The 23322-nt window shown below is 34.3% G+C and overlaps 1 protein-coding gene across 1 annotated transcript in view; it reads left to right on the forward strand.

Moving 5' to 3' along the window:
- Window positions 1-23322, forward strand: part of LOC129216188 (uncharacterized) — an 87765-nt gene that overhangs the window by 55867 nt on the left and 8576 nt on the right. The window contains exons 4-5 of the mRNA XM_054850369.1: window positions 2497-2883; window positions 20630-20702. Of these exons, the coding sequence (XP_054706344.1) occupies window positions 2497-2883; window positions 20630-20702 (460 nt within the window). The remainder of the gene's footprint in view (window positions 1-2496; window positions 2884-20629; window positions 20703-23322) is intronic.

Genomic DNA, 23322 nt, shown 5'->3' on the forward strand with positions numbered 1-23322 from the left:
AGTCTCCACGTTATCCAAGAGTTTTATTTTTTATGAAAACAATAACGCAGTCTCCAGCCGATTCGCTGCATTTCGCCACACAACCTTTCAGCGTAGCGCCAAAAGAATCGTTAAGCGCAATGCCATCTTGTTCTCACTAAATTGAATATCCTGAATCAAATGGTGACTCAAAATGAAAATTTCGCTATATGACAGAATTAAAAGTGTTTTCTGGCCACTTGTTGCGGAAAAAAATTTTGAATTTTCAAGTTAGCCTTTACATAAAAATTTATGAAAAACCTTCTTTTTTTCAAATGCCTCTAAAATCTGTTGCACAAAAAAGTAGAAGGTCTCCTTTTCAGGGAATGTAGTGCTCAGTGGTACTAATAAATCGTAAAAAAATGATTGCCATTTTCGAGATAAGTCAAATATATATATATATATTTAATTTTTTTTTTCCAAAACACTGTGGGATTTTTTTTTTTTCAAACTTTGGTATATTTTCTTAAATAAAAAAAATATTCTTTTAAATAAAACGAACCGCAACAAAATATGTTCTATATGTGCTCAGATAATGTACTTTAAAGCCCTTTACGGAAATCCCAAGAGAGAAATTATGACAGGACCGCCATTTTTGGCGGCCTTTATCTCGGTCCAGAAATTTTTTTGGGCAAAAAAAAAAATAAAAAAATACGTATTTCTTTTTTTTTATATATATATATATATATAAATTTTAACATACGTTAAATTCAAAAAAAAAAAAATCCGAGACCATCAAGTTACGCTCCTTGTTGAGTTGACATGGATTCTACCTTATGATAATTGTTTTACAAGTTCCGTGATAGAGAAAAAGGGCCCCAAAATGTATTTCGACGGGCCTCCAACTTTTAACTGCGCCGAAGCGATACAGAAAGACTGCATTACTGTGATTCATATTACAAATATTGAAAAATTAAAAATTTCCGTCGGTTCAACAGGAATCTAACAAAATGTCACAAAACCGGTTTCGCCAACTCATATTTGTTTCCAAGTTGGTCTCCAATTCGGCAATATATCACCAAATGATCAGTCAAAGACGCTATATTAGTTTTGCATTGAAATAAGTAATTGATAGCCACAAAAAATGAGTAAATAGGCCTTTTAGAACACCCGATTAAAAATAAAAAGGGAACTGCACAACTGGGACGTACGCAGACCCCACATACGAAATTTTAACCTTCTACAACTTACCATTTCTGAGTTATGACTTATGAGAGATACATACGCACATCCAGCCGCAAAAAACAACGCATTAATTAACTTGTATGTACCTGAATGCAGTATTAAAAATTCTTTCAGGGGTGACTAAAATAGAAATTCATACTGAAATTCAAGTAAAAATTTTTATATAAAAGCAATAACTCCCTTTACTTTGTATTAAAAAGTAAAACAGCGAAGGCCCTTTTTTTCGAAAACATCGGCCAATTCCATCGGCTTTTCGATGTTTTTTAAGGCCGATGGGCCGATGTTTCCCTCAAGTTAGCATCGGCCGCTGATGCCGATGGCTAAATTATTGAACCATCGGCGTCGATGCATCGGTCGAGTCCTATAAATTAATGAGAAAAATGAATGCACGGGAAACGCTTCCGATGTGGTCTTAACTACCTGATATTGGTCATAAAACTATTTCACATAAGTTTTTTTTTTATTCTGCAATCTAAACTGCATTATAGTAAGAAAGTTGAAGTTCTGTACTTTACGTGCACGCAAGCAAACTAGTTTTTATTATGGCGAGTAAAAGAAAGATACATTGGAACAAAATACTAAAAATATGAAGCAGAAAAGGTATGATAATTTTGTATGTAGTAATACAGTGTCGTTTCGTCGCCGTGTCGTTTCTGCCTTGATGGGTTCCACATCTCCCAAGTGCCGCCCCCGAAGCATCATTTTGCATTTCGGGAACAGGAAGAAGTCACAAGGGTCTAAATCGGGTGAACAAGGTGGTTGGTCTGTCACTGTCATTGAGCTTCGGGCCAAAAAACTCACGCGCGACGTGTGAGCGGGATCATTTCTTCATTTTTAGTTTTTGTGTCAGAACTTCGTGAATGAATGATTGCTTTGGGAATTTACAGATCGTCAGCTATCATTCTGACTGCCAATCCACAGTCTTTAAGAACACACGCTCGAATTCGTTCAACATTTTCATCAAAACTTTTAATGACTATTTATGTGCACTCAACTGTTGCCATTTGACAATAAGATCAAATCCTTTGCAATAGCTGTGCCACGGAGAGACAACGAATGAACTGGAAGTGGAAACACAACACTTCATTTTGTAATATGTAAGATAAGCGAGAACGTGCGAGCAGTAAAAACATGACTTCTTGCGCACCCTCGCTGATCTTACTTATTACAAAATGAAGTGGTCTGTTTCCGCTTTGAGTTCATATGCCAAATCTCCGTAGTCAAGCTTTACATATGTTGCGTTTCATTAATGATATTGTATTTGATGTTTTTCAATGCCTTGTTTCTCTCCAGCTACAACAGCGACCCTCAAGCCGAAGAGAAGGAGAGCCTCGGCAACCGCATGGTGGACTTATACGTGCGGCAGGAGACGGCTGGTATATGCGGCCGTGCAGAACTGCCGCCGGACTCTCCGCGCAGGATACCTTTCACCCTCTCCTCGGAGCTGAGGAGTTTCATAGACAGGGGGCGGAGCAGCTTCGAGGGGCAGCCGAACAGGGCGTCCTCGGAGAAGAGGCGGTCGGAGACGGAAGTTCGCACTGCGTCCAAAAACGAAGTGGACGGCCTCTTGGGTAAGAGCGTCGATGTGATCCGGAAATTGGCAAAGAAGGGGAGTGCCCCAGTACGTTGCAGTCCAAGGAAAAAAACTTCGGTTCATTACGGTCCAGAACAGAGACGAGCGTGAGTTTTTTTTTTTTTCATCTAAATAATATGACATGCATTATTTACTCCTTCAGGTGCGCGTTTACAAAGAAAATGTATTCATATTACTGCTTGAAGTAGTGATTTTCAATAGCAACCATTTATATTACAGCCCGCATTTGACCAGTACTTCCTCTGAACTATCCCGCTTTACTTCTGGTAAGGAGCAGGTGGTGAATTCCAGCGGTAACGGAAAGACAGTTTGAACAAAAAAAAATCGACGTATTTCTGTCTATAAGCATATCAAAATATATATTTTTTCAAAAACTGATGCATAGACTTTTATACACATCATAGTAAGTTGCTAACAAAGCCAAAGCCAGGAATTTTTTGCCTGTAACTTTTTTTTAATGAAATTTAAAAAGCGGTAAGGGAAGGACATTTTTGCGACATGATTTTCACGCCATCATGTTCTCCCACAAAAGTTCAGCCAAACTATAAAAGGAAAAATCCTACAAAAAATATGTCACATACAAGAGTGTTCAATCATCACAATTTCACCTATAGTTTTAAAAAATAATTATTTTAAGCATATAAATTATGTATTTGTTAAGAGTAACGGAAGGACAAGAAGTCGAAAACAATTTAACTTGATACATTTCAACTTACAAACATTTATTCAGCTTATTAAGTAGTCTGAAACAATGACATCTAATACCTGAACCATCTGTTATAATTCTGAATTCTTGAAATAATCAAAAATATTATCAGAATCCATAGAACATTTATCTTCTTTGTCAGGAAATACAAAGATCATTCTCACATTATTATGCATTCTCAAACAAGATATTTTTACTCTTTCATCTTTTATATAAAGTATCTGTCGTATCCCTTTGTTAATTTCTTTCCCTTCCATTCAACTAACAAAACTTGTCCAAATGTTATGAATCCTGTCGCATATTCTCATTATTTGGTGCTTTTGATTCAGCTGTATCTTTTTTTTTTTAATATTATTTATAATTGTCAGTTTGTTGACTGTCAGTCTGAAGTGAAATCTCCTTCAATTTGTTGAAATACTGACTTTATGCAATAACATAACTCGTTACAGGGTTCAAACAATGCATATTTTGTGTGTCAGGATAAGAATGGATATTACTCCATCTTTTTGAAAATTGATCTTTGAATTCGCCGATCTCTTCGCTGTATGTTTAACGGTTGAACTAATGCTCTCAGCAGACCTTTCCTGTGACTTGTGCTAACAGATCTGAATGCAGTTTCAATATTGTATTGTTCCAATCTAAATATCAAGTTTGCAAGCAATTGTTTCTGCTTAAAATCGGCTTGTCGTATCACAAACATGTAATACCAAAATGATTTTCACATGCTTAGGAACTTTTAAGTGTAGTTTTCATGATTTTTATCACATACAATAGAATAATAAAATCGCAAAACATTTAAAAAATAAATAAATAAAAGTTAATTTTTTAAATGAAAGCACACATAATTTTTGTACAAATATTACTTATATATGTTTTAAATGTGATGCTAACTTTAAACAACAGTTTGTTTTCCACTAGCATTCTAAAATTTTACCTTGTATCAGCTTACAGATAAATCTCCTTCCGTTATCGTATATTTTTATCCTTCCGTTACCATTAAAAACTATGTAAATTAAATCTATATTAAAATTCTAACTGAGCCTCCTTGACAAGGAACATAATTCTGCTTGGCATAAAAAAACATTAGTTTCTATACCCAATAGGTTCTTAGTGAACTAACTGAGATGTAGTATTTTGGTGACGGAAGGACATCAAACTGTCACCTTAATAATGGACCTATTTCACGGTTGAAAAAAAAAAGATTTTAAATTACTTATTGAAAAGTTTAACTAGATATTCAAAAGATAAAAGTTAACCTAAATATTATATGGTGATAACAAGTATATTGAAATTACAGTATGTAACAAAAAAGATTTTTTGCTCTGTAAAAACACAAAGAGTCACTTAAGTCATCGAACAATTGGGAAAAAAGAGGTTAAGATTCAAGGAATTCATATATTTCTGAAGAGAATGGTACATGACAAGTGACAGAACATTATTTTTTTTTTAATTCAAGTGTCATATCCCCTTTTTCCTGGAATTCACCAGGTCCCAAAATTCTGCTAGTGATTAATCGCTTCTCCCCCCCCCCCCTTTCAGGGAATTTTCTTATCGCGATGTTAAAGCTCCTGAAATAAGTCGATATTTTTGTCAATGTCAACGGGCTCTCAAGGTAGCTATACAGACTCCATACAACTTACATTGATCATCTCTAACGAAATCCGAGCGTGAAGAATTGCAAAAGAAGCTCAAGGGCTGAAAACACACTCCAAATTTTTTTGTTTTTCTAAACAAGAGGTGTGAGTGACAGATTTCAGCTCTCATCAAAGATCAGGATCTTCTTCAATCGGCATCTGCTCGAAGGGATTTTAGGGTCCCATCCACATTGTGATGTTTTGACACTGTGATATCTTTTAGGAATGAGTCTGGGTCACGGGGAAATGTTCAGAAACAACGTCAAGAAATGTCCTATCATCTTATATTCCTTTTATTTTAGATTTCTTGTTAGAAGGATTTGTAATCGTTTTTATAAAATAAGATAAGGATCAAAATTTGAGGGGTTCCGAGGATTGCATCAAAATTTTATCTTCTTTATGATACGGGTAGTTTTTCATGTTTAGACTAGCCGGCGTTGGCGGACGCCTACGGCGGCTTACGCAACTCGCCTCCGGCAGGTTGATTCGCACCCTCCTTACCGCTTATGGCGTGGTAGTACAATAATTTATGGGCAGTACTTTAATTTTCGACGCAGCATGCCTCTTAGTTGACCCACTTTCGCTAAAGCCATTCCAAGGTCCACAAACACCTTTAATTTTCTCACAACGAAAAGATTAAGACAATTCAAAATCATTCATAACAAGAAGTTCCGTCTAGAACTAGACGAGCCTACTTTCCCGTATACCCATACTACTTTCTAGTACCTGATCAATATTCTCAAAAATAGCTAAAATCGCAAATTTTTTCAAACATATTTTTTTAAATATTTTAAGCTGATTTCTAGGAATAAAATATTCCTTACTTTTCTTCAAAAAAAACGAACAAATAAAATAGCAGCACCTTTTAAACAAAGCAGCTAATACACTTCTTTCCATTAAAAAAAATTTTCTAATAGCTTTCAAAACGAAAAGATAATAATAATAAGTTTATTAAAATAAATACATCATATAAAAAAAATCGTTTCTTTTTCCCCTGTTGCCAAAAATAATTTTTTAAACGAATTAATGCACTTACCAAAATAAAAAAAAAACAATAAAATGTCAATTTAAAGAAATAATTTTCATTGTCAAAAAAAAAAAAAAAATCGTCTGCGCATATTTTTCCAGTTTATTCACCGAAAACTAAATACCTAAATTAAAACTTTAGCGTGAAAATAAAAACAAATCATATCAACAATAATTATTTCACAGTTAAAACCACAGCAGCGGAGTCGGAGTCGGAGTCAATCTCATTTTGGGATAAAAGAGTCGGAGTCGAATATCCAAGAATCGGAGTCAGTCATTTGTCCTCTGTGTATAAATGTTTGCCAAAGCTACGAAGTCAGAGTCGAAGTCGGGGAGTCGGAGTCCGATTAATTGTCGGAAACAGGAGTCAGAGTCGGTGTCAGGTGCCCCTAAATTCTCGGAGTCGGAGTCGGGAGTAGTTCGTCAAGAGCTATTTCCAACAAAGTTTGTTTGAAGTTAATCCGCCTTTAAGTTCGGAATCTATATTGACTTTCAGTTTCCCCTTAGGCGCTAATGTTAAGAGATTTAAACTGTTCAAAATTGAACGGAAACTTGTTCAAATCAAAAAGATATTTTCGATACATGTTTTTTATCAAAAGTTTTTTCCTACAAAGTTTGTTTGAAGCCACTTCGCTTCTAAGTTCAAGATTTATTTTTGATTTGAATTTCCCCGTAGGCGCTAATGTTAAGTTTTTTGAACTGTTCAAAATTGAACGAAAAATTGTTCAAATCAAAAAATGAATTATGGGAATGAGATGTCCTCGCCGAGATCTTTCTAACAAAAAAAAATTTGTTCGAATCGGACTATTCATTCAAAAGTTATTAGGGGGGGGACAGACAGACAGACCGACAGACATTTCCCCCCATCTCAATACCCTACTTTCCAATTTTTAATTTTTCAATATTAATCTAACTATTTTATTTATTTTTGACTTTTTTTTGTTTTTCGGGATATTTTTAAGATGTATTAAGCCTTCTTTCATGCTTTTTTCTTCTTTCTCTGATTTTTACTGGGAAAGTAGGCTAAAAAGCGTCTTGTTCTTTCACTTCCGCTCGAAAATCTAAAGGCTTTCTCAATTGGAGCAACCAACTTAGGAAATGATGGTTTTGAAAAAGGAGCAAAATTTATTCGGTTTGAGAGCATTAAGCTGATCTGAAGTCAAGGGTTTATAAGAAAGATTAAGAACTGCATTCTGATTCACCTGGGGGAAAACATCAGAATAATGATCCATCCACATTATCAACGAAAAGATATTCCAACCTTTTCTAAAAAGTAGATCTATGCCTGTGGCGGATCCACAGGGAGAAGGGGGGGGGGAGCGATTGAGGTGATCGCCCCCAAAAGTTTTTAAATTCAAAAAATTTCCGTTAAAAGGTCTCCCAAACTCTCTCTCTCTCTTTCTCTCCGCCCCCCCCCCCAACACATAACAAAAAATCGCTCTCAACTCCCAGGGGAGAATCTCCAATGTCATCGGTGATCGTCAAAACTTTTGAATTTTTGGAGCTTCAGTTTCGAAAAAAATCGCCGGAATCGAAAACTTTTTCGAAGATGTCGTTAATGAGATCCTTTAATTATGTTTTTAGAACTTCCATTCCAAAAAATTCCGGGGAGAGCCTTCGAATTCGAGTCTCTCCCCTAACATCAATGAAGACCCACCAACATTACGTTTTTGAAGTTTCAATATAGAAAAGTTGAGGGATAACTCCCGACTCCATCCCTTAACTTAACGTTACCAAAGATGGCTAACCATCGCATTTCAAGGCTCCAATTTCGAACAAAATATTTCACCAAATAAATTAAAAGAAATGGGAACGTCAAACGTTGCCAAAACAATGTTGTTGAAGTTTTAAATTAACAATTTAAATTCTAACCAAAATGAGGCTTTAAACAGTACTTTAAGTTTCACTAAAATTAAAAATGATCCATCGAAAAACCTGCAAATCTAGAACTAAGCCTTTAAAATCAAAAATGACCAGCTTTAAAATTTATGAAACTTCAGATCTCAATTACATGCAAAATTTTACAGGAGGAGTAAAAATGGCAGCAATAATTTCAACAATTGTGAAATATTTTCGCCAATTCTGCATGTTTTACGATCTACCTACGTTATGATAATCCCCACGAACAATAAAGAAATTCCAGTTAGATTTTGAGAATTATGAGACTTTGTAATTTTCCTAATTGTCGACAAATTTGAGAACGCCAAGGACCAAGAATGGTGTACTTTGGCCTTGCTGATAAATGGGAAAAGGAGAGGATTACTGCCCAAAATTGGCGATCGCGTCAAGTCCCCAGTTATCGAAATATCTTTAAAACTTCTAACAAAAAGAAACCGCCAACTAGTGCACCGTAAAAGCGGGGAAAAAAATGATTTTTTTTTTTTTTGTATACGCTTTTGCATTTATAATTGTCTAAATTAAAACATAACCCTTAATTTAGCTTTTCAAAAAGTAATGATGGGGATATTTCGATAATTGGGAGTCTGGCGATCTTTCTTTATTGGCGTCAATTTTTGGCTCCAGCGCCTGGGCGAGAGGTATTTTTCTTTGCAAATCAAAACAAAGAGATCGGAAACATTCACATAGGGTTACTATAAATCAGCAGGGTTACCAAAATAAAATTATTTATGCCAAAAATGAGACGACCACGCCGGATTCCCAATTATCGAAATATTCCCGTAATGATATCCCAACAAATCATAAATGTGAAAAAGAAGCCAAGTTCGGTCGAAATAAGGTTTGGGGTACGCGGTGTCACCGACAAAAAAGTTCAGATGTAAACGGTTACCAAGTTCCTTAGCAGTTTCTCATAAATGTTGGATTTTCCCATGTTCATCAATTCATTTAGAAAACAATATTTTACTTTCTTTGATATTGAATTTAAAACTTGGCAAGTTTGAAAATAACAGAATTTTTTTTAAAAAATACTAAGCACTTTTCAAAATGTACTCAAAAGGACAAAATAACTTTTCAGGATCAAAAAGGACAATTTAAGTATTCCTTTAGTTTTCGAAAATTCCAAGAAAATGACACTTTTGAGCTTACCATTTTGCTTTTACGTTTCTAGACGAAATGAAAACTCATTTTTTTGTTGTTTCTATAGAAACTGTGTTTCCCCCTCATTTTCAGCTTAGAGAATGCAATAAATTAATAAGGCACTAATGACATTTTAAAAAGCGTGCGTAAATAATGAATCGCTATTTTCCCTTCTCCCCTGCTAGATTCATTCATATGGAGTCGTCTTAACTTGACCGATTGCCAAATTCTAGATATTTCGTGGTCAGACTTTACTCAACATTTTATCTATCGTTTTTCACCGACTTCAAAAATTATGTTTAAAAGTAGTATCGGTAGTGTTCAAAGAATAAAGTTTTGTTGAGCAATCACGATTGCTTATTGCTTTCATTTGACTGTTTTTGGCGTTCCTTTGATTTTTCCCACCAGCACCCTCCGCAGCCTCACCGTCGACCGGGTCCTCACGATGCTGCACCTCTAGCGAAAACTGTCTCCAGGTTTCGTCAATATCCTACACTTACACGCATACATACACGCACCTACACACATATACATATATACACACACATACACACACCTATACGCATACACGAACACATACACACACAAACACACACACCTACACACTCACATACACACAAATACCCACACACTCATGCCTGCACACAGAACATATGCCTAGACACACATACACATACCCCACACACACACTTACACACAACTACCCACACACTCATGCCTGCACACAGACACAAACACACATGCCTACACACACACATCCCCCCCCCCACACACAAACACACACGCTTACATATATACACACACTCGTGATTGCGAAAAACATAATTTGAATTCAAAATGACAAAATTCAAATTAATTTTTTTTTTTTAATTTTTTACAGCAATTTCCATGCTGAGCTCTCTTATCTTAAAGCTGTGGCTTTGGATCGTGGTTACTCTCCAAGCATTATTTATTCGATTCATAATAAGCTAATTAATCCATCTCATTCTGGCTAAGCTTCTGCCTCCAAAGCTGTCAATACTATTGTTTTGCCTTATTATCCAAAAATCATTCATCAAGTAGCAAAGGTTTTGAAGAAGTTTGGTTTCGATACTACCTTTTCTCCTGTAAACAATTTGAAGTGAACAAACTTGAAGCACCCCATCGATTGTCACAGCAACTGGGGCATTTATAGCATTTCCTGCAAGTGTGGTCTTGGTTCTGTTGGTCAGACTAAACGTGCTCTCAAGCACTGTCTGAAAGAGCATGAAAATTATGTTAAACATAAACTTACGTGAAATACACCGCCAGCTTAGTCATTTCCAGCCGAGGACTGCAGTTTCGTGCTTATTAGCACTCATCAGCCCGGCATAGGAAAGTGACAGAGCTGGAGATGGAAAACCTCTTAAGGAAGCCAAGAGTGCGACATCCGAGCAGCATTTTTTGTAGGCCTAACCATGTTAGTATATAAAGCCTACTTTTTTAAAATTATTTATGTAACACAACAGATAATTATTAAAATACGATTATATATATATATATATATATATATATATATATATATATATATATATATATATATATATATATATATATATATATATATATGTTAATAGCTAAAGTAAGGTAGGTAGCTATTTTAAAAGTAATCAAAAATATAAGCATACAGATTATAGCCACATTAGTAGCTTATAGCCACAAAAAATTATAAAATAAAAACTTTTTAACAAAAAAATTGAACCGCCGAAAAAACTGAAAAGCAAAAAATAATAAACCATTTTAATTAAACCTTAATAACTAAGTTCTTAAACTGATGTAAGTATACCTAAGTATATATTTTTGTAATAATTTAGAGTTTTTAATTAACCTTAATAACTCAGTTCTTAAATTAATGTATGTATACCTAAGTAGTTTTGAGTCGGTGCCAAACAATAAATAAACAAAGATCCCTAAATTACCTAAATTTAAAGAAATAACCAAATAAAATTAGCAATGTAATGTGAAATGTCCGGCGATAAACATAAATGTTTCAAAAAATGCTCCCTCCACACTCCATCATTAAATCATGAATACTAGTAGATCGTATACAACAAAAAGTACCTCTCGTTGGAGCTTTGAAACCTTTGGGATCTCGCATGAGAGAGGCAAACAACCAGTGAGAAAAATCTTCAGGATCATGTATGCAATTAACGGCTACAGTTGTTATGCCATACTTACGCTGAATAATACTATGACCCACAAAACCATTTATTTGAGCTTTTAACAAGATGAGAAATCCTTTTTCAGTATGATGAACAATGATATAAACATTTTGACTGTTGTATATGAGGCAAAAGCTCAGTAGCAGCCAAATACTCGACACGTGCTTCTTCGAGACCACTCGACGACGTTCGGGTTTAACTTCGTGAACGCTCGGCATTTTCCGGCGAAGGGGCGTGTCGCCATACGCCACCGCTGCGCCTCACGCTTTACAAAAATAATTAATTTGCTTGTTTGGCACCGACTCAAAATTACTTAGGTATACTTACATTAATTTAAGAACTGAGTTATTAAGGTTAATTAAAAACTCTAAATTATTACAAAAATATATACTTAGGTATACTTACATCAGTTTAAGAACTTAGTTATTAAGGTTTAATTAAAATGGTTTATTATTTTTTGCTTTTCAGTTTTTTCGGCGGTTCAATTTTTTTGTTAAAAAGTTTTTATTAACATTTTGGTCCGTTTAGTCCGCTTTTGTATTATTTTTACTCAAAAATCAGATTTTAAAAATTTTCATCACATTACAAGATACTGTGCTGACGTTTGTTACGCCTGAACACGCGGCCGCAGCGCCGTTTTTCTATTGAACTTCTTTTTCGCTTCAGATTAACGTCATTACTCCTCCTTCAACCGCTGCAACATGGAAATCTAGCAAATGGAGAGGTTTGGGGGAGGAGTTATGACGTCAAATCAAAGCATTTTACTACCGAAATTCCTAACAAGTTCGTACGCACTTGAGAAACCTTGAAAAAAAATCAAGAATGTTTCATCAGTGCAATTTTCTGAACTTGTGTTCGATATGTAGCATCGCGAAAAATTACTTCCTGCGTTTGCGAGTTCAATCTTTTTGCATCTTGTTAATATTTTGATGTTTTTGACAACCAGAAATTATTTTAACATTCATTAACTTAGATTAGCTTATTTTATGTTTAATTCCGATAGATAATAAACTCCTTTTTTTTTCGGAACCATGGTAACATTAAACTTTCTTGGACTTCGCCGAAAATTGCTTGCTGGGTTTTGAGATTTCAATCTCTTTGCATCTTGTAAATATTTTGATATTTTTCGCAATCGGAAGTTATTTTGATATAACACCTCCTTAGATTAGCTTATTTTTTGGTTAATTTTAATAGACAATTAACTTTTTTATTTTTGGAACCATAGTAACATTGAACTTTCTTGCACTTCGCGGAAAGTGCTTGTCGTGTGTGAGGTTTCAATCTTTTTGTATCTTGTAAATAATTTGATATTTTTGTCAATCAGAAGTTATTTTGACACACTCCATAATAGATTAGCTTATTTTTTGTTTAATTTTAATAGATAATACTCTACTTTTTTTTCGAAACCATGGCAACATTGAACTTACTAGCACTTCGCGGAAAATTGCTTTTCGTGTTTGAGATTTCAATCTTTTTGCATCTTGTTAATATTTTGATATTTTTGGCAGTCGGAAGTTATTTTGATATTTTTGGCAGTGGGAAGTTATTTTGGCATACACCACCATAGATTAGCTTATTTTTTGTTTAATTTTAATAGATAATAAACTTTCTTATTTTTGGAACCATAGCAGCATTGCACAAACTCGAACTTCACGAAGAATTGCTTCTTGTGTGTGAGATTTCAATCTTTTTGCATCTTGAACATATTTTGATATTTTTGGCAATCGGAAGTTATTTTGACACACTCCACCATAGATTAGCTTATTTTTTGTTTAATTTTAGTAGACAGTAAACTTTCTTATTTTTGGAACCATAGCAGCATTGGACTTATACTCGAACTTCGCGAAGAATTGCTTCTTGTATTTGAGATTTCAATCTTTTTGCATCTTGTACATATTTTAATATTTTGCGCAATCGAATGTTATTTTCACATATGCTATCCTAGACTAGCATATTTTATGTTCAATTTTAGTCATGTTTAGTTTTAGAGAATACTTTTTTTTTTTTTTTTGGAAATTATGCCAACAGTGAACATACTTCGCGAAATTTTGATTCTCGTGTTCAAGATTTCAATCCTTTTGTATCTTGTAATTATTTTAATATTTTTGAAAATTGGAAGCTGTTTTGACATGTGCTACCTCAAATTATATTATTTAATTTTATTTTTAAAAACTAAAACGTTGTAGCCTTATTTTTTTTAAAATACTCATAATGAATATTTTCAATTTGAAAATATAGCTCTATGAATCTGAAATTACACATTTATTTATTACATTAAGTTATCCAGTAAAAGCTGCCTCAAATTTACATTCAGTGTGTTTATCGTTTGAGCGCATTTGTATATTTTTGGGTGTGGGAGCTTTAATAGAAAAATTTCTTTCTCACTAATTTTTATATATACATGAAGACAGTTACAATATTTTTTGGTGCCCGAACAACTAATGCATACATATGAAGAAATGATTTGGATACTTAGCATACTAATGAATGATTTGGCAATCCTCTAATATTTTTGAACTTAGTCAGTCAGTAGCGTAGCCAGAAATTACCTCCTGCTTTGGTGTTTGGTCATAAACTCTCATGCGTATCTAAACTTGCCATATTTAGACTGGAAATATGTGTAAAAACCAAGGGCTGTGGAAGGGGAGGGGACCTCCTGGCCTCTAAACTATATCTTCTTGTCTTAAGGTACCTTATATCAAAATGAATTCTCTTTAAACTGGTTATGTGAAAAATTTTGTAAACTACTATGTGCTAAGGTGTTTACTGTAATAACTGTATCTAAAAATTCTTTATTAGGTATGCACTGATTATCGGTCACTTAGGTGATTATTTTTAATTAGACAGTTTTTACCTGTTAATAAATAGAAAATTTATTTTACAATTAAAGTTACTCTGTAAGATGGTTAGTTACATGCTTGCTTGTCCCCCCCCCCCATCCAAATGTTTGTGTGAATAATATAATTCAATGGATAAAAAATTCAGTTGTGCAGAAGGTGATAAGGATTTAACATTAAAATTCATTATTATGGTTAATTAACGAATTATCTTCACATATTTAGTGCCAGGCAGTTAATTTGCCTTTTGTTGCTTCCCTGGGTTTAACAATGAATGGTCCTCCCAAGGTCCTCTTTTTAATCCTAACTGGTCCTTTTTGGTCCCCTTTTTGATTCAAAGTGGTCCTCTTTTACCCTTTTCTATGGCTAAAATGTGTTGGGAGCCCTGACTGTGCGATGAACTTGATTGTTGTTGGTATAAAGAGTGTAATAGTAGTTTGATTGATGTTGTGTGTTGTTTCTTACTAGTTGGAATGGGTTGGTTGTCTTTAAATTTAGGTTGTTTACCTTGAAATTGAAAAAAAAAAAAATAATAATCAAGTGAATTATTTACTAAAACACCAATTTCAACTTTGACCTTTGAAGAGAAGCTCGAAATAAAGAAACTGCAAAAGGACCATATTTTGTTGCTCAGCATTACTAACTGTAGCTCTTTTCATTTTATCTGTATAAATATTTTTGTGAAAGCTTTTCAGAGCAGGCCCACCCACCAAATTAAGACACGAGCCGCCACTGGCTTCATGGTTCTTCAGTTAAAAAATAATAATACATAAATAGGACAGCTTCATTAGGACAGCCCATAGGATAGTGGTCACCGAAACATTCCCATAAGTTTTTTTTTTTTTTTTGATGAAAAATGTTGTCCTGAAAATCATTGCTAAGTGGTCGCTGAAATAAATTTGAAATAGAGAGTGATGAAAAAACAGTTAAATGCAAAGAGAGGTTCAAAGTCCTTTTTCTAAGGCCGCAAACGCTTGTATTGAATGAAAACAAAAATATTAGGCGGGAAATTGAAAACTTTATTATGGAAAATCCAAGCAAATAATCGTGTTTGACAAAGGAAAATTGGAAAAAAATATTACCACTATAAAAATATATATCAATAATTAAAATTTATAATGAAGATAAGAGGGACGTAGCCAAACTGAAAAGAAGAAAGGAAGCGTGGGGAACTCCAAACCCTTCTTTTTACGTCCCCAAAGCGGACCTGGAAGTGAGTTTTTAAAACTTAGATTTTGAAAAAATCCCGGGAAAACGTTCTCAAACCCCATCCCTTATCCTAACGTCATTAAAAATGACCTACACCTGAGTATCTAGGACTGCAATTTCGAAAAACGGTGAGAGTGCTCCCAACGTAACCTCCGAGAAACGCCCTCTCAATTAATCATTCATCATCATTCAAGGCCGAATAAATTTCGTTTTCTGGACTTTAATTTTAAAAAAACTCCATGAGGTGTCTCGAAACTATCGTCCTCCAAATATTACCGAAGATTCTCAAAAATTTCATTGTTAAGGCTTCAAATGAGAAAAGTTTTCGGGGGGTATCTCCAAAACCTTCTACCTCTTTAACAGTATTTAAAATCGTCTACGATTGAGTTAATTGAATTTCAATTTTGAAAATTTGCCAGGGGAGGACTCCGAATCTCTCCACCCATTAACATTACTCCTCTCCCCTTCCTTCCAAACTTAAAATATAGTCTAAAATTGCGTTTTTATGTCTTCAATTTCGAAATAATGCAAGACCCCCCGACACTCCCTTATTCTGACTGAATATTATCCTTACAATTAAATTTATATTGCTAGTACTAAGGTCTAGTAATATGAATATCCCTGCTAAACCAGAAACCAAATCTTCTCTCTCTCTGCATATTGGAACATGTGTTTGAAACAATTACGGGGCCTCCAAAAACGTACCCCCCCCCCCCAGTTTTTTTGACCTAGCGACGGCCCTGGTACTTTTTCCAAAATTTAATGCCCATGTCTCTTTTTCAATGAAGGGAACATCACAGACGGCATGGAGTTGGTGTCCGTTACTATTTATAATTATATATACCGTTATATTTACTTTCTTCTATATCTGATATATATATAAGGATATCTGATTCGTTAAAATTCGACTTTCGATGTGTGCTGAATAGCTGAATCCATTTTTGAGGATTTCCGAAAAATATCTGTCACGGTGTGTGTGATTCATCTTTTTCGGCTATGCAACTTCAATTTTGGAAAACTTCCAGGAGAGCGCCCCTACTGTAAAGCCAGGATAACACCCTCTTTATCATCAAGAGTCATTTAAAACTGCGTTTCTAGTACTGCAATTTTGAAAAATTTATAGGAGAGAGCCCCTGATTTCCCCCCTCTTTCCTTAACACAATCAAAGACAAGCCTATAGAAATGCGCTTTTGGAGTATCAATTTCAAAAAATTGCCGGGGGAATGGCACCGAAATTCGCTTTCCATTTACACACCATAACACATTACCATAAACACATTATCAAGATCTATCAAAACTGCGTTTTAAAACAACAAGTTCGAAAATTTAAGTGGAGCGCCCCCCCCCCCCCACGCTTGTTAACATTATTAAAAAATCGTCTTAAATTTGGTTTTCAGGGCTTCAATTTCGAGAAAATTCCGGGAGAGCTTTTGAAAACTCTTTTTCTTAACGTCACAAAGGTCGGCTACAATTGCGATTTTAGGACTTGCATTTCAAAAAACTGCTTTTCCCCCAACCTTACATAGCATTATTAAGACTTTAATTTTGAAAATTTTCCTGGGACAAGCCCTAGGATCTCATCTTTCCCTAACATTACCATAGATAGTCTAAAACTGCGTTTTTAGAACTACAATTTTGAAAACAAAGGAGAGCCCTCCTTAACACAATGTTAGACAATATACAGTTGCGCCTTTAAAGTTTCAGTATTGAAAAATTACCAGGAAGGAGCTACCAAACCTTTTATCCCCCTAACATCACCAGAGCTCGTCTAAAACTGTGGTTTTAAAACTACAATTTCGAAAATTTTCCGGGGGAGAAACCCTCGGACCCCCCAACCTAAGTGATAATAAAATAAGATTCATATTGTATACATCTAGTAATGACTCCATCCCAAGCCAGAAAGTTGAATCCACTCTCCCTGTAATTATTCATGTGTTTGAAAAAAAAAATAAAGTCTAGCAAAATTCAGGGGTACCCAAAACTTGTTTACTCAAGGTCCACATTGTAAAATTTGGGAAGGCAAGACGGGTCAACAATCCAACAATATTTCAGTTCAAATGATATTTGTTAGCCTCCCCCCCCCCGAATTTGACTGGAAATTAAACACTTTAAAACCGATTCGAAAGAGAGAAAATTTTTAGGGGGGAATTTGCGCCATTGAGCTTGGGGGGATGGGCACCCCGGGAGTATAGCGAATGTCTTTTTCTGATGGGGGAGGGGGACGTACACTGTATTACAAGTAGTAAAGCTGTCACTGAGTTGCTGAAAATGTGTTTAAAACGACTCTTTTGAACTGAAAACGATTAGGGCAAGTATATAATTGAAAATACCAGCTGATCGAGCTATGCGTTCAGATGCAATACTTAATATAATCGACTGTTATTTCAAAACATTAGAAGCTACAACAAAGATTTAAAAAAAAAAAACAGATTTACCTATAAACTATCAAGCTATAGCTTAGGGCACCCATTTTGTTAAAGGGCCAAGGACGGAACCAGAAAATTTTCAAGGAGGGAGCGATAATTTTTTACTCTTTACTCTTTGGAACTTACATTTCTAAAAAATTTCGGAGGAGTGCACTAAACACCATCGCTTACCCTAACGTAATCAAAGGTGTCCTACAGTTCTTTCGAAAAACATCGTTTAAAATTCTGGTTTTGGAACTTCAATTTCGAAAAAAAAAAAAATCCTGTAGAAAGTTCCAGTCCCTATCTCTAGACTCAAGTAGTAAGAGAGGGTCTACAATTTCATTTTCAAGAAATGAATTTCGGGAAAGAATTCCCTTTCTCTTTACGCCATCGAAGATATTGTAAAATTGCGTTTTTGAAACTTTAATATCGTAAACATACCTGAAGAAATTTCGTGTACCTCGGCTCAAGGAAGGGGCAATCGCCCCCACCGCTCCTCTCTTGTATCCGGCCTTGTGAAGAGCCCACTTTGTTGAGGAATTAAGCAACTCCCGAAAATTTCATGATTTGTTCCAAAAAAAAAGAGAAGAGTACTTGAAAAAATAAATTTCATTTTAAAGTGCTTGAAAACCTTGAAAATTAGGACAAGTGTGGATACAAATCATAACTTTTTAAATTAAAAAAAAATGTGAGGGGTAGGGGGGGGGGAATGCGGAAATGTGTCAAATTCAGCTCCTTGCCATATCCTGCAGCAAAAATGTAAAAATCATGGTTATCACGTTTCTGTGACATATTACTTGAGATAATTTTTTGTGACTCACATGTTTCATATATTGCCGTTTATTTAATCCTGAATGCTGTACTTGAGAAATTATTTTGTATTGCTTGTTTTTATTTACTTCTACTGCATATTGTTAATCTGTTTAGCTCGAAAAAAAATTACACTACTTCTATTCCTTTTCCATTTTCTGCACTTGCAATTGAAAAAAAAGTTGGTGTAATGGGAAATCTACAGTTCTTTTTCCTTTATTTTAAACTAAAACAGTTGCTCTTATAAAGTTAGAACAATAGAAAGGGCAAATGAAGTGCTTTAAATAATCTTAATTGTTCTCAGGTCCTCGAAAAGAATGAGATCAGTCTTTGAAATTCCTAAGCAAAGTGTACACCAATTTTATTTCTTATCAAGGGAATAAATTATGAATTCTCCAAATAGGCAGCATGTTACTCCCGTGTTACCTATTTTCGAAATCTGTACGCAATTTCTTTTGAAGCATTTTTTACTATTGATCATTTTGAAATTAATTCATTGTTGTATTTGTGGGGTGGGTAGGAGGCGTGATTAAGAAGTAATTGAATTTAGCCGACAGCCGATGAAGCAAATAACAATGCATAATCATCTGTTCTCCCTTGCTTTTTCTCTCTGTGGACTGCTGTCATTTATTTGTTGACCCAAAAACAATTTTTACTGTGTATTATTGTAATTTGCAAAAGAGTATGTTTGCCTATTTTTTCCCCGAGATTTTTGTAGTTCCAATTACCCCTTATAAGGCTTCAAAATGCAGAATCTCATATTGTTTTTGCAAAAATTCCTCCGGGGGAGAAACCCCCGGACCCCCTAAAATTGGAGATATTCTATACCCCATTTAAAAGGGATGCCATTTCCCCTCTTAAGTTCAATTCGAAAGGACATCAAGCAACACATCAATAATTTAAAAAAAAGTAAGGCATGACCTTATGTATCACAGGAAAAAACACAACATAGGGGGAGGACGGGTTATAAAATGACCTTTTTGTTTTCGCCACCTACAGAAAAGTTGCCCGGACTACAAATGAGACCCAAAACCTGAAATAGCTTTGCGCCAAGTTAAAGTCTACATCCTGCCTTGATTACAACTAATGTTGCACAAAAAAAATAAATAAATAAATAAAATAAGAAAAAAGAAACCTGCCCCCCCCCCAGGAACTCAGTCCTAAATCCGCCAATGAGACCAGACGAGTGGCCGAACCATTGCTTCGGTTGGTTTGGTCACTCGTCTGAACCTGTTGTTTCCTTCAGTCAAAAGTACTACTTTTAGTCACTGAAATTGATAGAATGAGTAAAAAAAATATCATGGACCTAGAAAATACTTTCATTTTCCCAACAGCTATTTTTTCATTAATTTTTTTTAAATGTCCGATTTTGAAAACAAGGCGTGGTTTTTATGACGTCACAAATGATGCGATTTGGCGCATCTTTCTACCACGTTTATGATAATCAAGAAGCGAATTAAATATTGCACTCTACGCTTGCTATCAACCATATCGTTGCCAATACACGTGAGTAAACATGTGAATTAAATATTTTGCTCTGTGAATTGCAACATTGAATAGCATTTCATCATTTGTGATGTCACATGACAGAAGCGTAAACAATGAAAGCGCACCGATTTAAATATATTTTTTTAAATATTAAACTTAAAAAATAAATTCTTTAAAAAATAGTCGTATCTTATGTTTTTAAGCATGCTCTTTCAGAAAAAAATACTTTTAAAATTTTGGAAACGGTCCCATTGCAAAAACTTGAAATTTGTTAGAAAGGAGTTTTAATTTTATTATTATTTTTTGTTTGTTTAGGAAAACAAATCATATTTTAATCTTTTGCTTCCAAATATAGGAACAGAAAATGCTCAATTCGACCAGTTTTAAAGTTTTTTTTTTTCTTTCTTTTGATAGATGTGGGTAAAACAACATTGAACTCAATTACCTTCTTTTTAGTTTGTGTCGGTTGTATAAAAACTGAAAAAGGTATCATTTCAGGATTCCAAGCAAGAGTAAGAACGTTAAGGTCCAGAACAAGTCAACTCAAGAGCTTCCTGATATTCTAAGAAAGGTAACTTCCATGCCATACTATGGAGAGCACAGTGTTCACATTTCCATATTCTCTTCCTGACCTTTGGGATGACAAGCTAAAGAAAATTGTGGCCGGTATTGAACTTATTAGGAGGGGGGGAAATATTTAAATGGGAGTGTAATGAGTGTTAATGTTGGTATGATAAATAGATATTAAGCAGAGGTCTATCTGGTAAGGTTAAAGATTGCCGCAGGAAAAACGATGTAAAAAAGTAGCCTAAAATTTTCAGAACATAGCCTGAGAAATTTAAAAAGATATAAAAAAAGTAGCATTCATGTCATTTGTAACTTTAAAAAAAAAGAAAAAACACATCCTTTATTTGCATTTTAACAAAGCTGAATACTAAACATTGAAAAAAAAAAAATCTTTTTCCCAACTTTACATTTCAATATACAGGGTGTTTCAGTTAACAGTTCCAGAATTCTTGAAAGGGTAGGGTGCATTGTGACGACTTGAAATCGTATTGCAATGTGGGATCGGAAATGTTTACCTGAAATGGTGATGAACACAGAAGCACCATAAAGAAAAGAAACCGTACCTAAAAAATATTTTCAATAATACGTGCAATAAAAGCAACAGGTACATGGGTTTAAGTAAGTGTTCGAAGTTTTTTCCACCGGCTAAAAGGCTACCTCACATCTGCGGCACATGGAACTCTAAACAGTCTGGAACACTCCTAGCACATCTCAAATTTCTCCAATCGGATAAGCATTTCTGACCCAACATTGCTATGTGGTTTCGAGTTGCCACGATGCACTCTGCCCCTCTTAGAAGTTCTGAAACAGTTAACTGAAACAAACTGTATACATAGCTTAACTGTAAGGTGCCTAATTATATCCTACATACCTTTGGTTTAAATTTTGAATTTTAACGTAACAATTTGATTTTCAGTGATTGTAAAATAGCTAAATGTTTGTGACTATTACAGCAGATGTACTATAGATATTAAGCAATTTAATCAATGAAAAGCTAATGTTAACTATGGATTAAAATCACCAAGACGAGAGTTGTGGCACGGACAGACAAAGAACTTTTCTTAACTATAAAGGGAAGTCTCAAAGCCTTAAATGTGATCAAACTCCTTAAGGGGACAAAAGACCATCAAATAAGCTAAAATCGGTTTAAAATATGAAATTGTGTTGTTTCTTTCATTCTTTATTTTCCGAAACAGCAGAATAAAAACCATTCTGAATCGTTTGAAAGGGGAAAAAATGCCTGTTGATCAGATGTTTTTAACGAAGTTATATGGTCTTTACAAAATGTAAAAAAAGCATTTTTTCCATGCAAAACATGTATTATTCATGAATCATAATTAATGATAACATTGCTTCATAGTTAATTTTCTCTTCATGCAAGGTTTTTGTTTATTTTACATCGATATGAATACTAAAATATGAAGTAATTACTAAAATGTCTTTCATGTATTAAAATATGGAACTCTGAAAGGTAAATGAATTGTATTTTAAATAATTAGTTCTCAGAGTTGAAATATTTGATGCCCATACTTATTGAAAATATTAAATGCATCTTAACTTTGGTTCAAATAGGGATCAGTTTCAAAAACATGTTACTTTGGTAAGAGTTTTACCATTGCAGTAGAATAAATTTGGTTGTGACTAGAGATGTAAAATTTCTGGAAATTTTGAATTGGTGGAAAAAAAAACGGTTTTTAACCGGGTTTTTTGCGGGAAAAATTGGAAAATTTTACTTTTTTATGAATAAAATTAGGGTTTCTTGATAGCTCTGTGTTTCTTGGAACATATAAAGGGTTAAGTATTAAGAAATATATGCTATCCACACATCTGCTTGACAGAAATACACATAAAGGCAAGATTAATTGGAACATTAAAACAAAAATCTTTTTATTTTATAACTGAGAGCTTTCATGATCAAACATCAGAAATAAGTCAAGTCGTCATTCAACCAATAATATTGGGTAACGTGTGTCTAATCGTAACAATTACATTTTCTATTTTAGATTGCCTTTGAAACTTGAAGTATTAATTGAAATTTTTAACTTTCAAACATGATTGATTTTTTTTTTTTTTGAAAGAAAAATAATACAATGTAACTTGACTGTCGGAAAATGAAAGCTATTGAGTTTTGATTTTTTCCAATCCAGTCTCAGACCAAATCAAAACTAAATTGGTGTTTCTTAAGCTGAACCAAAACTTAAACTACAGTTTCAATTTATTCATACGGCCGTGCTAAGCACAGGAGTAAAAGTCATACCAGCACTTTTGAACAAATTTGAGTTATCACAACCATTGAGAAGGAATAGATGGAGAGAGTGCAACCCTACTATCCTGATACGGCAACCATACCATGTGACCTGGGGAGCAATATCGAGTTGACCGTAACCGCTGAAGAAGTTTTCATTAGCTGAAGCTATGAATGATAAAAACATTTAACTGTAGAAGGGAAAAATTAGATTTATAGCAATAAAGCAGTATTGTAGCATTATAAACTGTGAAGAAAAAGCCATACCAGGAAATCCAGTAACTTTTCTTAGGTAACTTTTCAGTAATAAAACATTGTATATCATGAGTGCAACTAACATTTTAGTTCCATAAAAACACTTTTTACTTAACTAGTAATT

The sequence above is a fragment of the Uloborus diversus genome, chromosome 2 (assembly GCF_026930045.1).
Source record: "Uloborus diversus isolate 005 chromosome 2, Udiv.v.3.1, whole genome shotgun sequence".
In the NCBI taxonomy this organism is placed as follows: domain Eukaryota; kingdom Metazoa; phylum Arthropoda; class Arachnida; order Araneae; family Uloboridae; genus Uloborus; species Uloborus diversus.